At 41.5% G+C, this 13,517-nt stretch overlaps 1 protein-coding gene across 7 annotated transcripts in view; it reads right to left on the bottom strand.

Moving 5' to 3' along the window:
- Positions 1 to 2,043: 2,043 nt before the first annotated feature.
- The window catches only part of si:dkey-112m2.1 (transmembrane protein 132C), an 85,694-nt gene continuing 74,220 nt past the window's right edge, over positions 2,044 to 13,517 (bottom strand). For all 7 annotated transcript variants that reach the window (XM_049738930.1, XM_049738929.1, XM_049738934.1 and 4 more), the window contains 5 exons: positions 7,881 to 8,024; positions 6,337 to 6,545; positions 4,832 to 5,114; positions 4,572 to 4,763; positions 2,044 to 4,046 (listed from right to left, as the gene is read on the bottom strand). In XM_049738930.1, the coding sequence (XP_049594887.1) occupies positions 2,991 to 4,046; positions 4,572 to 4,763; positions 4,832 to 5,114; positions 6,337 to 6,545; positions 7,881 to 8,024 (1,884 nt within the window). In that variant the 3' untranslated portion in view covers positions 2,044 to 2,990. The remainder of the gene's footprint in view (positions 4,047 to 4,571; positions 4,764 to 4,831; positions 5,115 to 6,336; positions 6,546 to 7,880; positions 8,025 to 13,517) is intronic.

Genomic DNA, 13,517 nt, shown 5'->3' on the forward strand with positions numbered 1-13,517 from the left:
TGAACATTTTTCTTTTAAATAACTATCTAAACTGTCATAACTGCACACAGGAATACTTGAGGAAAAGCAATACACCACAGAATTCAATGAAACGAGGGAATGCATATGAGATCTTGTCACTTTGCAGTTCCTCCACCGCAGGAACGCAGACGACTTGTTTGCGAAAAAATCCTTGCGTTTGAAAAAAAAAAGCTCAAACATTTCCTCTATCTCAAGAGACCTCATTCTTATGACTGTGTGCACATCTTGTTGGCATTGTTTATCCTTTTTATCCTTTACACAGTCAGAAAAAAAAAAAGACAAGCCAATAATTTCTGATCCGCAACTGCAAACACAAACACACGCTAACACCTACTTAACTTAGCAATGTTATCCTTGCCATAGTTTGTGTAGGAAGCATCAACATCGTTCTTTGTTGTTCGGGAATATTTACGATGAAGCAGAAGTATATACACATTCCACCTGAAAGGGAATTTTTAAATTCGTTGCGTACAAATACTGTAACCAGGCCAAAGGGTAAACAGAATATTTGCACAAAATGAGACTTCTGGTTGAAAAACATAACCGGCCACAGTATGAAATAAGATAATAGAAAACAGTAAGATAAAAAAATGTCATTCAAGATTTTCTTTTCCAGTTTGCAGCTTTGTTAGATTGAAGTGAAGCTTACTGACAGTGTGACTCTATCTTATCTTTGAGAGTCTTTTTGCGTTTGGAACAAAAACGGAACAGGACTGGAAAAACAGCAGAGGTGAAAAACAGGTGCTTCTAATCAACTGAGCCGTCAGGTAAACAAACTCCTCGGAGCTAGCTTGTTTATCTGCTGGTTGATGAGAAGCACGTGCGGCGAAAACCAAACTGCCGCATGGCTTCCTACTTTCTGGAATTTGATTTTCGATTATTAACGTATCCTAGTATAAGTCTTGTTCCGAAACTTTCTGTTAGTGTGACATTGTGTCGAAAATACCGACACACTCACAAGTCCTCGTTATTATTATTATTATTACACAAGGGGATCCAGAATACATATCATTACCCCTCCCGGACTCCCCAAGGACACTAGAAAAGTAAAAATAAAAATATCATCAGCGATAATATAAGCAGAAGGGGTGAGAAATGCGTTGGTGGAGGGAGCGTGCCGAAATATGTTTGGAAACAACTGGAGCTAAAAATGACTTTTTATAATGAACGACGATTATTATGGAATTACACTGTTGTCAGCTCTGGGGGTTAAAAATGACAAATGTGCTTCTACTTCTTCATAGTGAAGGGTGTAGTTCGTTTCGGAGCGTCCACTTTAATTACCGTTCCTTGTCCGATGGGTTCAGGAGTGTTGGTATGGCAACCGCAGGGAAAATCAGCGGGGTGCCAGCAGAGTTTGTTGTGGTGACGGGCGTCTGACTCATTATAACTGATGAGTTGTCAGGGCGTTGACTACCTGCCATTTTCAGGATGAAGGTCTGAGCACAAATGGAGGAAGGTTAATGCTGGATGGGGGGGGCTGTCTCGGACAGAAACACCGTCAACCCAAGTTCAGACTTTTTTTTTTTACCTACTTTGTTCAGTCCTTGCGTTGATTTCACCTCAATGTTGCATGGAAAATGCCACATTAACATGGAATAAGATTGAAAACTCTAATTAGTTTGCCCTTTGACGAAGAAGAGCAGGTCTTTGATAGTCTGCAAGGAAACTAATTGTCTGTGAAGGTTACATGAGTTTCAAGCACTGAGCCGCATTTATCCTTATGGTTAACTTATTTCCAAATATTAATTTAACATTATTCCGACCTTTCTCCATTTTTCAAAAAAAAATCTTCCTACAAATAAAACATTTTCTTTTGGAATATCCTGAGGAAAAAAATGGACATTTTTCTGACGAAGAAAAGTTTTCCTGTCATAAACAACCCAAAATACAAGTCTGATAAATTATAGCTAGACCAATGAATCACATATCAGTGTGACAGAGAGAAGTCACCTTCAGACACAATTCATTTAGGAAGGACCATCTTGACGTACGCGTGACAGGATGAGTGACGAGGCCACGTTTCACAGTTAGCGATTGTTTGTTTATTCACTGTCATGACTGTTTTTTTTTTTTCCAGGCGTCCAAAATGTCACATATAGTTCTTTAAGTGTGTAACTTAGGCCACACAGATGGTACAGACTTCTTATAAATAAGAGATTGTCTATGATGCTCTAAATCATAATCCGTTGTTTTTTTTTTTATTTACGTAAAATGCGTCAAATTAGTCTTCTATTGAGCGACGCAACGGAATCAAAAGGGGAATCGTTATCTAAAGGGCAAAAAACACAATTCAAATCAGTAGCAACGTACAGAGGCCAACCCAAAACTAATTTTTACAATACCATACTGACATGTGCCCAAGGATATTCCGTATCTACACACCTTCATTCCAGATCCAACACACATTCCTCCATAACATCATGCATTGATCTGGTTTCTGGTAACAAAGAAAAAAAAAAAAGAAATGTATTTATACAAATAGTTACTATACATATAATCTCGCTAAATAAAACTTTGCATTTATATAGCAGGTAGAAAATTCCTCCAAGAATCTATAATTGGCGTTTTGCAGTACAGGGCATACAGCAACTCTGCAATAGCAAGCAGAGCACAAACAATACAGTACAATTAAAAGTTGGATGATATCAAAAGAAAAAAAAGCAAATTACAAGACGCACAGAATATGAAACGGAACCTCAATTAAATACAAAGAACGTACATTTAAGTTAAGCGACAATATCAAGATCACATTTTGTCTTTTTGTTGTGGTGCTGCGGCGAATAATTTATCACGGTCGCTCGCTTTTGAGTTTCTTAGTGCCGTCGTCGGGTCTAAAGTTCCGGTCTGGTGCGGGGAAAGAAGAACCAATGTCTGGTTTCTTCCTCACCTCCTTTGACTTCCCTTCATCATTCCGAAGGCATTCGGGTGAGTTTCACTTTTAAGTTCTCGGAATGGACGACCGGCTTTCAGGCAATGTTCTTGATGGCGTTCTCGTTTAACTTCTCCATGTAGTTCCTGAGATCCTTGGAGTCCCCAAGCTCAATGTCCGGACAAACCCACTTGATCTCACTGGTTTGCATTAATGCTAACGGGCTCAGCACGGGACATCCGTTACTGGATTTGATGTTGGAAAAAGTGGTGAATTTCACTCGCTTTCTCTTGGTTGTCGGGGAGTTGAGCGACTCGCTTCTGGGATCCCGACCTCCGCCCGGATGCAGGGCGCCGCCGTTTAATAATTGGCTACCTTCCTCGGGGGTGCCGCCCTGCTCGTCCAGTTGCTGTCGCTGCAGACAGAGGCCTTCCTCTTGGCCCAACCAGACCCAATCGTGGGAATGGGGCATGGTCTCCGGAGCCTCGAGAGACAGATGCTTGCTTCGGTATTTATACGTGTAAGAGATGCAGTTGATGAGGAATACAAGGATGGCCAGGCAGAAGACTCCCAACAGGGCGTACATTCCGATCTCCAGGTCGGTCATGGCTCTTCGGGTGGGCAGATCGTCATCGGTGCTGCGACTACGTGGATGCTCCACTTGGTCCGGATAGTCTGAGAAGTCACTTTGGATTTTCCCCCCAGTGTCTGCAGACAGACGACCGCCATTGGCTCTCACCGGGACGTGACCTCTAATGGTAGTAGCTCCACGGTTAACCAAACCGGGTTCCATGTCCGAGATCGATCCGCCGTAATAAGGCGTATCGGGCCGTGTGGGTCGATCACCTGAACGTTTATAGAGCTCCTCGGGTCCTCCGAACCTCACCTGTACGTTGGCCATCCCGGTGGCAATACTGGCACGCTTCTTTCCATTCTGGCACGTGTCGGACATACTCATTTCAACCCGTACAAGCAAACCTTGACCTTCGCCCTTCGCCACGATGACCGGCCACCTCCACGCTGCGTTACGCTGGGCTACCACCACCCGCTCGTCCAGCGAGGTGGCTGTCAGGGTGAAATGGGCCGGGTTGTAATTCTCCAGCGGAGTCATGGAACCATCGCTAAACTGTAGCCAGGCACTGATGAAGGACTCCTAGGGAAATAATATGGATCGTTCATTTGATATGATCAGATTGATTTTCCAATTCAAAACATTTCTTCTTCCATTTTTATCTATTTTACGCAACGTGGAAACAAAACGGGAACTGTTTGGTCTGAACCCTCACCAAGGCTTCGGTAACCCAGTATGCAAACAAACCCTGAAAATAACTCTGAAAAACAATCATATGCACATTGCTTAAAAAAAAAAAAACACAAGGAAAGGGGGAAATAGTGAATTGCAAGTGCATCCTAATTATATGAGAGACAGAAGGAAATCGGAGAAAATATCTCCTCAAGACATATCGTTTTCTCTCTAAGGGCAAAGTCGGTTGCCTTGTGCCATTTGAAATGATAATGATCGCAATAACAGAGATGTTCACTGCTTGTATATGCAAATCAAAGGGCCCCAATGTAAAGTTAATCATGAGAATAAAAATAAAAGAAACACAGCTTTAATTATCGCTTGAACTTAACATAAAGTGGCGATACTAACATAAAACCAAAAGGGGGTGCTTACCTGTTGGGCCGCTTCAATGACTTCCTGCGTGCTTGCCGTGGCGACAATGGCGCTGTTGCTCCCCAGGCTGAGGTGCAGCGACAGGGAAAGTCCAGAAACCAACTGGACCCCCAGTTCTGTCACACTCACTTTGTCATCCAGCACCTTGACCGTCCTTTCGGCCAGGACCAACGAGGTCAGAGGAGACAGTACCTGCAAAACAACACTTGCTTAGTTTGGGAGTAGGGTTATCAAACAAAAAATTCCAAACGTCACGCTACCTGTATTTTGGTCATCCCAGCACTTCGTCCAATCACGACTTGACCTTCCCACAGTTGCGCAATCTTCGGGTCGTCCACCCTGAGTGAGTCCTTCACCAGTTGCGTCACATCCACTTGCCAGTCGCTGCCTAGCAGGAAGTTCTGCTGACCTTGCTCATCGTCCTCAGCCGTGTCTTCTTCATTTTCCGACACAAAATGGGTCAGAACTTGCAGTTTGCTGCTCTGGTACTGAGGCACGCAGGAGTTTTCCGTCTTGTCCTCAGCGGCGGCGTCCTCATCATACCTGAAGCAAAAGCGAGTTTACATTAAGCATAATCTACTAAAGGTTGTTTTCCGAGGGGTCAACGTCCTTTTGGTTTCTGTGACATTATTATAACCAAAGCCTCTCTGATCTGTCGTGGCGCTCGCTGGATTCCTGGCCGCCCAAATAGTCCAAACAACCTGCTGCTGTGCTTGCATTCTCATTTTGTTCTAAAGGGCACCTAATATTTTGCAATTTCTCTGCCATTTATTCCGCCCCTGGCATGTACCCTTTAGAAGACGGAATTATTTTATTTTTACAAAGGCAAACATGGTGTTCCTTGATACAATTTTCTTGTCTATTCTTTCTGTTTATAAAGACATTTTTTGTAATCTCAAATGCCCACATTGGCCTTTTATGTAACTTTAGTATAAATACGTAAAAATACGTACCGTATTCCGTTTTTTTCGACACTTAAAAATCTTTTAATTTAATTTAAATTTTTGTCAAATTAAAGTTGAATAAAGTTGTGTGCACGAATGCACTGTATAAACTGGAAAAATACGGTAAATATTAGGTAAAATTACGCAAAAGGTAAAATGATGGTCTCGAGGTTCTGCCTGCAATCCGGTGGTCTAAGAGGGGGGTGGGGTATTGGCGAGGGGGGGGGGGGGGGGGGGGGGGTGCTGATGTCGGAGGGGGGTGACAGTTTCCATTAAGTCTAACGAGTCACAGCCATTTGAGCAGACCAACAGGCTGACAGGTTAACATGCTGCTGTCCTATCGCTTGGCTTAACACCGATAACGGGCTCGACAGTCGAAAATGAATTAAGATTAATGCCTGAGGTCAGGTCATGTTGGGGGTGATGAGTAGATGATCAAAGATTCCGACGGTTAAATGAGACATTTGTGAACATAAGGTCTACGCTTTTCCATATGCGACGTGAGATGATCTGTTATCAACGCATCGCCTCTTATGCATCCTCAATGCTATGATGTAATCCCCGATCAGCCTTAGGCAAAGGCGGGTGGGGAATGGGAGGGGGTGTATTTGTGTTAGAGTGCCCCCTAGTGGTGTCTGCAGAAATTAGGAATAGCAATATAATGGGACATATAAGCACTGAATTATAATTTGCTACCCATAAATATAACAAATCTTATTTTCAAAGTGGTCCATCTAAATTGAAATGAAAATACAAATAAATTGACAAAAATTTTTAGAAACACATAAATCTGTGTCCCAAAGATTGAGAACACGCCTGACCGTCTTTGTCCGGTAGCGACGGGCACCCTCCATCCTTTGACTTGATTGAGTTCAGGGTCGGCCACGTCGATGAGTAAAGGGAGGCGGGGCATCCACACGTTCATCTCCAGTTGTGCGCTCAGGAAACTGTAGGTGAAGTTAAGCATCACCTTGTTCTTTCCTCGAGTTTCTTTCCCGTTCACATACACGTAGTCGCATCTCTCGGACACCTGTGGGGAAGACGAAAAAAAATTAAAATGATGGAATCTGGCCAAGACAAGAAAGTGACAATATTCTAGTTTGCAATCTACGAGTTTGTGAAATGGGTTTCTCGAGCATGTGTTTGTGGAGCAAGAACGATGACTACGATCCAACGAAGCAGATGGAGCTGGAAAAAAAAAAAAAAACAACCCAGACGTGTCTGATCCAACTAGAAACAAAAACATAAGCTCAAGCTAAATTGGTGAATGGTGGAATGAATCTGAACTACAACCAAGTGGGCTGATGTTCTCAGATGCGCTTCCAATATGGAGACAAAAGAACACACAACATCATAGATGTCTTTTCTCCTTCTCTTCAAAACACCACAATCTCCTTATCAAGCGTTCCAATCAAATACTTAACAATCTGTCCAACAAAACAAATTACATTTCAAACACCAGCGTCATGATTTGGACAACCCACACAAATGTTTGGAACAAATAAGACTGAGTGTGTCATCTGACTTCTTTGCATGCAACTTGGCAGAATAACTCGGCGACGGTGTCAAAACATGAGAGAATAAAACTGACACCTTGGGTTCCAACCCACTGCTTTGGATGTTGAGTTCCTGACAAAATGATTACCGTGCTTAAAACAAAAAAGACTTTCATCGTATTGAAAATTGACAATTTGACTGTTAAAATTATAAACGTGTCATATGTGGACGACTGGAGCAATGCATGCACTTAGAATTTGCATGTGTATTTCACTAAAGTTAAATTTCAGGCAAATTTCACTTTGAATAAAAGCACAACATGCTTACCCGCTATATCAATATTTGACTTAATCATTTGATTCAACATGTATCTTCCACCGGCAATTAGATTTCCAGTCCCTCAGAGCAATGAAGTCAATGCAATTGATCCACCGACATGACTTAAGTATGTGAAGGACAGCGAGGTCACTGTCATTGTGTGTAGTGTTACACTTCAGTAGATGATTAAAACCCGCAAGAAAGCTGATGTGTCACTCCGATAGGCTGAATAGTAACTCCTTGAAATCAGCCGAGGGCTGTGGCCTGACTTTTTTGTTAAATAAAATATATTTAACTCATGTAATAATAAATTGATAAACAATCGTTATAATTATAAAATTATAAAAAATATATAATTAACAAATAAAAATAAATAAAAATATTTATCAACAAAAAAAACAAATAAATAAATAAATAAATAAATAAATACATACATATAAATAAATATTTATAAACAAGAAAGAAAGAAAGAAAGAAAGAAAGAAAGAAAGAAAGAAAGAAAGAAAGAAAGAAAGAAAGAAAGAAAGTGTTGAAAGCACACCCTGCTTACCTTGATAACTTGCTCATCGGTTGACCTGCATTCCACCGACTCGGTTACATCCGACACGGCCCCGTCCGTTCCCACGGTGACAACCTTTACGGGCACGGCAACCGTTCGACCGGTGAGGACGGCTGTGTTAAGGATTTCGGTGTCCTACAAAATGAAACAGAAATATTCACATTTTATTGCTCTTGTCATTTTATAAAGTGTATTGCATGCTTATTGTGTCTCATCGGCCTAATCACCCTCCGGAATGTGAGCCTAGTCTTTCAGCAGTAATCAGCAGGAGCCAATTTCAAATTATAAAAAAAAACTGAAACAATTATAGTTCCTGTCAAACGGCGTTCATTTCAGCGATATCACAAGATGCATTAACAAGCGAAAAGCATTAAAGAGGTGGAATGAGATAATGAGATCAATTAAGACAATGGCGTTAATCCTTGAGCCGCCGGCGCGACGTTAGCGGAAGATCGGCGTTGCTCATCGCGGCTCACTTTCGCTAAAAGTCTTCTAAAAAGAAAATGGAATAATTCTGACAGCAGTGTGCAAAAGGGTTTTGTCTGATCCTTTTAAAAGAGGGATTTCATTCTAAAGCTTAAAGACAGTTTGACTCATATTCATAAAGGCGACTTTGTTATTATTTTTCATGACAGCCAATTTTTGCAATTGCGTACTTTCCCAGGCTTATCAACACGTGTCCTGGAACTTTTCTGACATAGCTCATATTCCGATTCAATACATGAAGAGCCAACTGAACTTGATAACTTTTGATTTGCAGATCAGAGTGAAATACAAGGACACCTTCCTCTTTTGAGTTGAGTCTAAAAGGAAATTAAAACATTTCTCTCCAACTAAATTACAATCTCGCAACCCAATCCCCTCATAACAACCCTCCTTTATTTTCTCCGCTGAGCGATGAACCCATTTTCTCATAATTGCATCGTAAGACTGAGCGTACACATTTCCGTGTGTGTGCCTATTAAGCACCTACAAAAAAAAAGTGCACTTTGTGTTTTGTCCCTTTGTGATGGCTGCTTCCACTCAATAAACCATTACCGATGTAAGAACACAACGAAAAACAGGACCAGTAATGAGCATTCAATACCGACGTTTGAAAACAGACAAAATATTTTTGATTGAGTAAGTAATACCGGCACATCATCCAGAAATTCGCCGAGAGAACATAGTGGAGTGCCATAAAAAGCAAGAGCCTTTTTCCACTCCAATTTCCCTCCGTCAAAAGTAAAACCCCCTCCCGCAGTTACGAGGAGCGGGACTGCACATCTTATTTGCACTCCGATTGTACCCGACTCATGATAAACACCCGTGTTGCCAAATTGCAAAACACACACATCGTTTGTGATGCCAGCAAAATATGAACCGCAGGACCCCCTCCGACAAAGCCAAGAAGCATGTCTTCCTCTTCAGCCAGCAGCTTATCTTAACAAGCTCACAATCGTGGACAGAGGAGAACAATAGGAGACTGCACCTGATAAAAAAATCATGTTATGCCTTTGGGTAACTGGGGTACAATGGCGGGGAGCATCGGTTTGAGATAAAGGATGGCGGACCGACAACCTGCGGTGGTGCAGAAAATAACGGCAATGGTTCTAGTATTTAAAGTGTTCGATTAAATTTTCCGTGCATGATCAGCCTTTTTTTAAGATTATGCCATAGTATTTCAGAATCATCACATTTAAATCTAGATTTGGCCACTCCAAAACCTTTTTTTTTTAAAAACCCATTTAGATTGTTGATTATCCGAATGAACTTCGGCTCAGGATTTTCTGGTAAAAAGCAGAAATGAATCGCAGCAAGTCATCCAGGTCCTGGAGTGACAAAGCAGCCCCAGATCTTCACACGAAAGTGACATTCCTAACCATACAAGAGTGTCAAGAGCAATTTGGACTCCTTTTAATATGCAGGTGTTCTCAATTTGTCCATGCAGCATCTTTAAATAAGTGGGTAGTTAGGATTTAATCTGAACGCTCTTCATGTAAGAAGGAGCAATATGAAATCAATAAGCTATAACCTCATCACACCCGCAGATCAGCATTTGACTGCGAATGCACGAATTAAAGCAGCAGGTTGCTTCGAGAAACCCACATCTCAGAATGACGGCTACGATTGCAGTATTTACTACCTGCTGTACTAAAGTGGTTCACAGCGATCAATTATCAATAAAAAGTCCATTTCCACCTGCATAGCACCACGGCCAGGATCAAACGGAACAACCCTCAGCCGCTTTCTGCAGATAAATGAAAGCAAGGGCAGGAGCATGAATCAAACCTGAGGTTAAATTTGATCCTTGGTCAAAGACGGGTGATGCCATAGTGTTAGGTCTTTGCAGAATGTAATCTCAGGGCAGTGGCGTAACGGTAAACTATGCTGACTCGGAAAATGTTGACCAGGGATGCCCAATGTAGTTTTTGGTGTGTTGAGGCAGTAAAATAATTTAGCTATCTGGATTGCTGTAGAGTATTTGGTACCTCCTGTCTCATTACTGGGCAGTGGTGACGAGCTACATTTAACTGGAGGGACCTGGTAAGCTAATGTTAGCATGAGCGTTTATTTTTTCCAAAAACCTACAGATATATGTGCAAAAATCTAACAAAGTAGATATGGTGACAAATCTGCTCGCCCAATAAGCTACCAGAAGTGGTTTATCGTAATCATACCTTATACCACGAGTAGAACATACTGCGCCCTCTTGTGGCGTGCTAAAGAATCACAGAAGAAAATACCTAAACCGAATAATGTTGTGTTTGTTTGTTTTTTTTTTTAAAGTAATTATGGTCCAGCATAGTCAAAAGACAAACATTCTCCTTTTCGAGGATGGATGGTGTAAGTTACATTCAGCGGAATTGGAACATTTAATTAATTAGCGGATTTCAGGGGGCTTTAAACACAAGAAATTATGTAATTAACTCAGGCACGATCTTTTTGCAGCATGCGTCCGTAATTAAACCTCTTTGCATATATCATGTTGTATACATGTTGCATTTTTATGAATGCATGTTCAAAGGAACATTTCTTCTCACGAAGGTTTGCTGTTTTCCACGCCAATGACTTAAAAGCAAGCTCAGGGGCACTCTGCCATGACCGGGAGTAAGAAACACCGCTATTGATTACAAAAATTAAATCAGGAGCTAAAGTGATTTATTCTATGCTCATTAATTACATATTGATTCACGACGCAACCTGTTGGCCTAGTTATTGTATTCTGTGAGCGCTGGCTGCATTAACAAAGATTAAATATTGAAAGCGTTTAAAGTGCGCCGAGAGCAAGGAGGTCATGTTTGCTTGACTGTGTTGTTTGTATGTAACTTATTGCTTTTTTTTTTTTATGTCAGCTTTATTTCCAACAAGCAAGACATTTTAGGTTAGTGTAATAGTTTTGTTTATTATGTAAACGGTGGGAAAATATACAACCTGTTTTTTTTCCGTGCCAATTCAATCAGTTCAATTTAACACTGCATAAGATAAAATCAGAATGGATCCGATTTGAGAATAAAACGGTTCCTACATTTGGGGATAGTACAATACGTGCTCTCTAAAGTCCTCTTGTTTTTTTTGTGTGTTTTTTTTTTTTATGATAATTGCTTAACATAAAGGAGGGAACTGCAGAGGTTAGCAAAGATAAATAAGTTGCTCCTCATAAAACCTGTCCACATTCAGAGTGCTCCACTGTGCAATACGCCTCCGGTTCAATAAATCACTTTGAACCTGCACTGACAAGACGGGGTGGGGGGTGGCTGATAGGGAGGGAGGGGGCGGGCGGACGGTGGGGGAGCTAAGCAAAGCCAGCCAGCAAAAGTAAGCAAACAAACATAACTACAAATTATAGGACGGACAGGATTAGCTCCAAATTAAAGTCTGACTGGCATTTACAGAGGCTGCATTCCATGGCCTTGATAGGGGAAGGGGGGGGGGGGGGGGGGCTAAATGAATGGTACAAGCTGGAATGTGAATTTAGTTGAAGTCTCTCCCTTGCAACACCCACAAGTTCAACACATTCATGCTGTCAAGATGTGAAAGATGCTACAGAGGGCTATATTGGAGAAAATGAGCCGAGCAGTTGTTGGCGCTCAGAAGCAGCTTGGGCGAAATAAAAGAAGCAAACTTTTTTTGTAGACGGATAGAAAGTTTCACAGATTTGTATAATTGCGGCGGGTTTTATTGTAGAGATGGAAAAACACATGCTCAATAGGGTTCAAGTCTGTGAATTAATTTGGCTAGCCAAAAATCTCTAGTTCTTGAACGTGTTGTGAAAATATTTTCATGTAAATTTAAGGAATCGGTTCTAGTATTTTTGGACGGGTCAGTCGTTCTGATCATATCAATTAAGGTCACTGCGTTTTTATCTCGGAAAAGTACATAGAATGCCTTTTAGCTCTTGTATTGCCACTCATGATTAAATTATATCAAAGTCCAGTGATGGCATATTACATTACGGTGCATTAAAGGCTTTTTGCATTACGAGCCTCCCTCAAAACTTTCTTATATAATTTGAATTTATATGGCCAGAGTGTCACCATAAGGTTTGTGTGCTTTTAAAGAACATCTAAATGGTTATTTCCTCTACACAAAAGGTTTAATGTACCTTTCTTTCATTTTACATTAGACACACAACAACCCTTATAGGCTGACGAAACAATCTCGAGAAGCTACGCTAATATTATGGCAGCCATGTCTTAACTTTCTAACCCGCCAGGCTCTGAAGTGAACTGTGAGAGAAATACAAAGCTCACAAGGCCTCTCGTTTGCTCTCTTTGTCTTCATCCCTTCCTCTCAAGACGTCGCTGTTCAGGATTATCAAACGCGCAGACGACGCTTAGCAACCTCCGCCCCGAGACGAATGAGAAATAACGTTTCTAAAATAACGGGGGCAAAAGACAGAGAGGTAAAATAAAGCTCTGTGTAAGCACAACAGGATTTAATTAAGCTATAAGTTGCTCTGCAGCCGCACAGAGGTCGCCGAATGCTGACTCGGAGGAATTTAACATACGAGTGGATAAGCCGTTTATGCTTTGACGTTTCTTTTTCCAAAAAAACAAGGTGTATCTATGTGATGCAAAGCTGCTGGAATATCCAAGCATGTAAATTATCTACATGTGGAGCGTTTCCCCCCCCCCCTTCAGGCTTATCTGGTTCTCGACACGGTCGCCTGTTAATTATACTGTCATCGTTTTTTTTTTTTTTTTTTCCAGTCGATCACGATTACGGTATCAATCTTGCGCGGGCAGCATTTGGTCAAACCCTAATTATTCGAGATAAAGTCTCTCGATCAAGCCTGGTAAAGAAAAAAAAAAAAAAAAGCAAATGTTGGGCTTCTTACTAATGGCTCTGATTATATTACGAAACAGCCGGCTGGCATCGATTGAATCGGAAATGGGGTGATTTCTGAAGCTAGGAATACAATCCTAATGATCGCATTTGGGATGTACAGTAAAGCGATATGGGCCCCGCACTGGATGTCTTCCCTAATGAGAGAGCACGGCACAGCAAGAGCGAGATCAAAAATTCATGGAAGGATGTGATAAAAGTAGCCCGCTCTCACTTGGCGTGTTCTCAACATGTTCCGCCTTTTAAGTTGCTTAATAAAACGCCTTCGCCTTGTCTCCCGCCGTCCAACTGATTGGCGCC

The sequence above is a fragment of the Syngnathus scovelli genome, chromosome 13 (assembly GCF_024217435.2).
Source record: "Syngnathus scovelli strain Florida chromosome 13, RoL_Ssco_1.2, whole genome shotgun sequence".
NCBI lineage: Eukaryota > Metazoa > Chordata > Actinopteri > Syngnathiformes > Syngnathidae > Syngnathus > Syngnathus scovelli.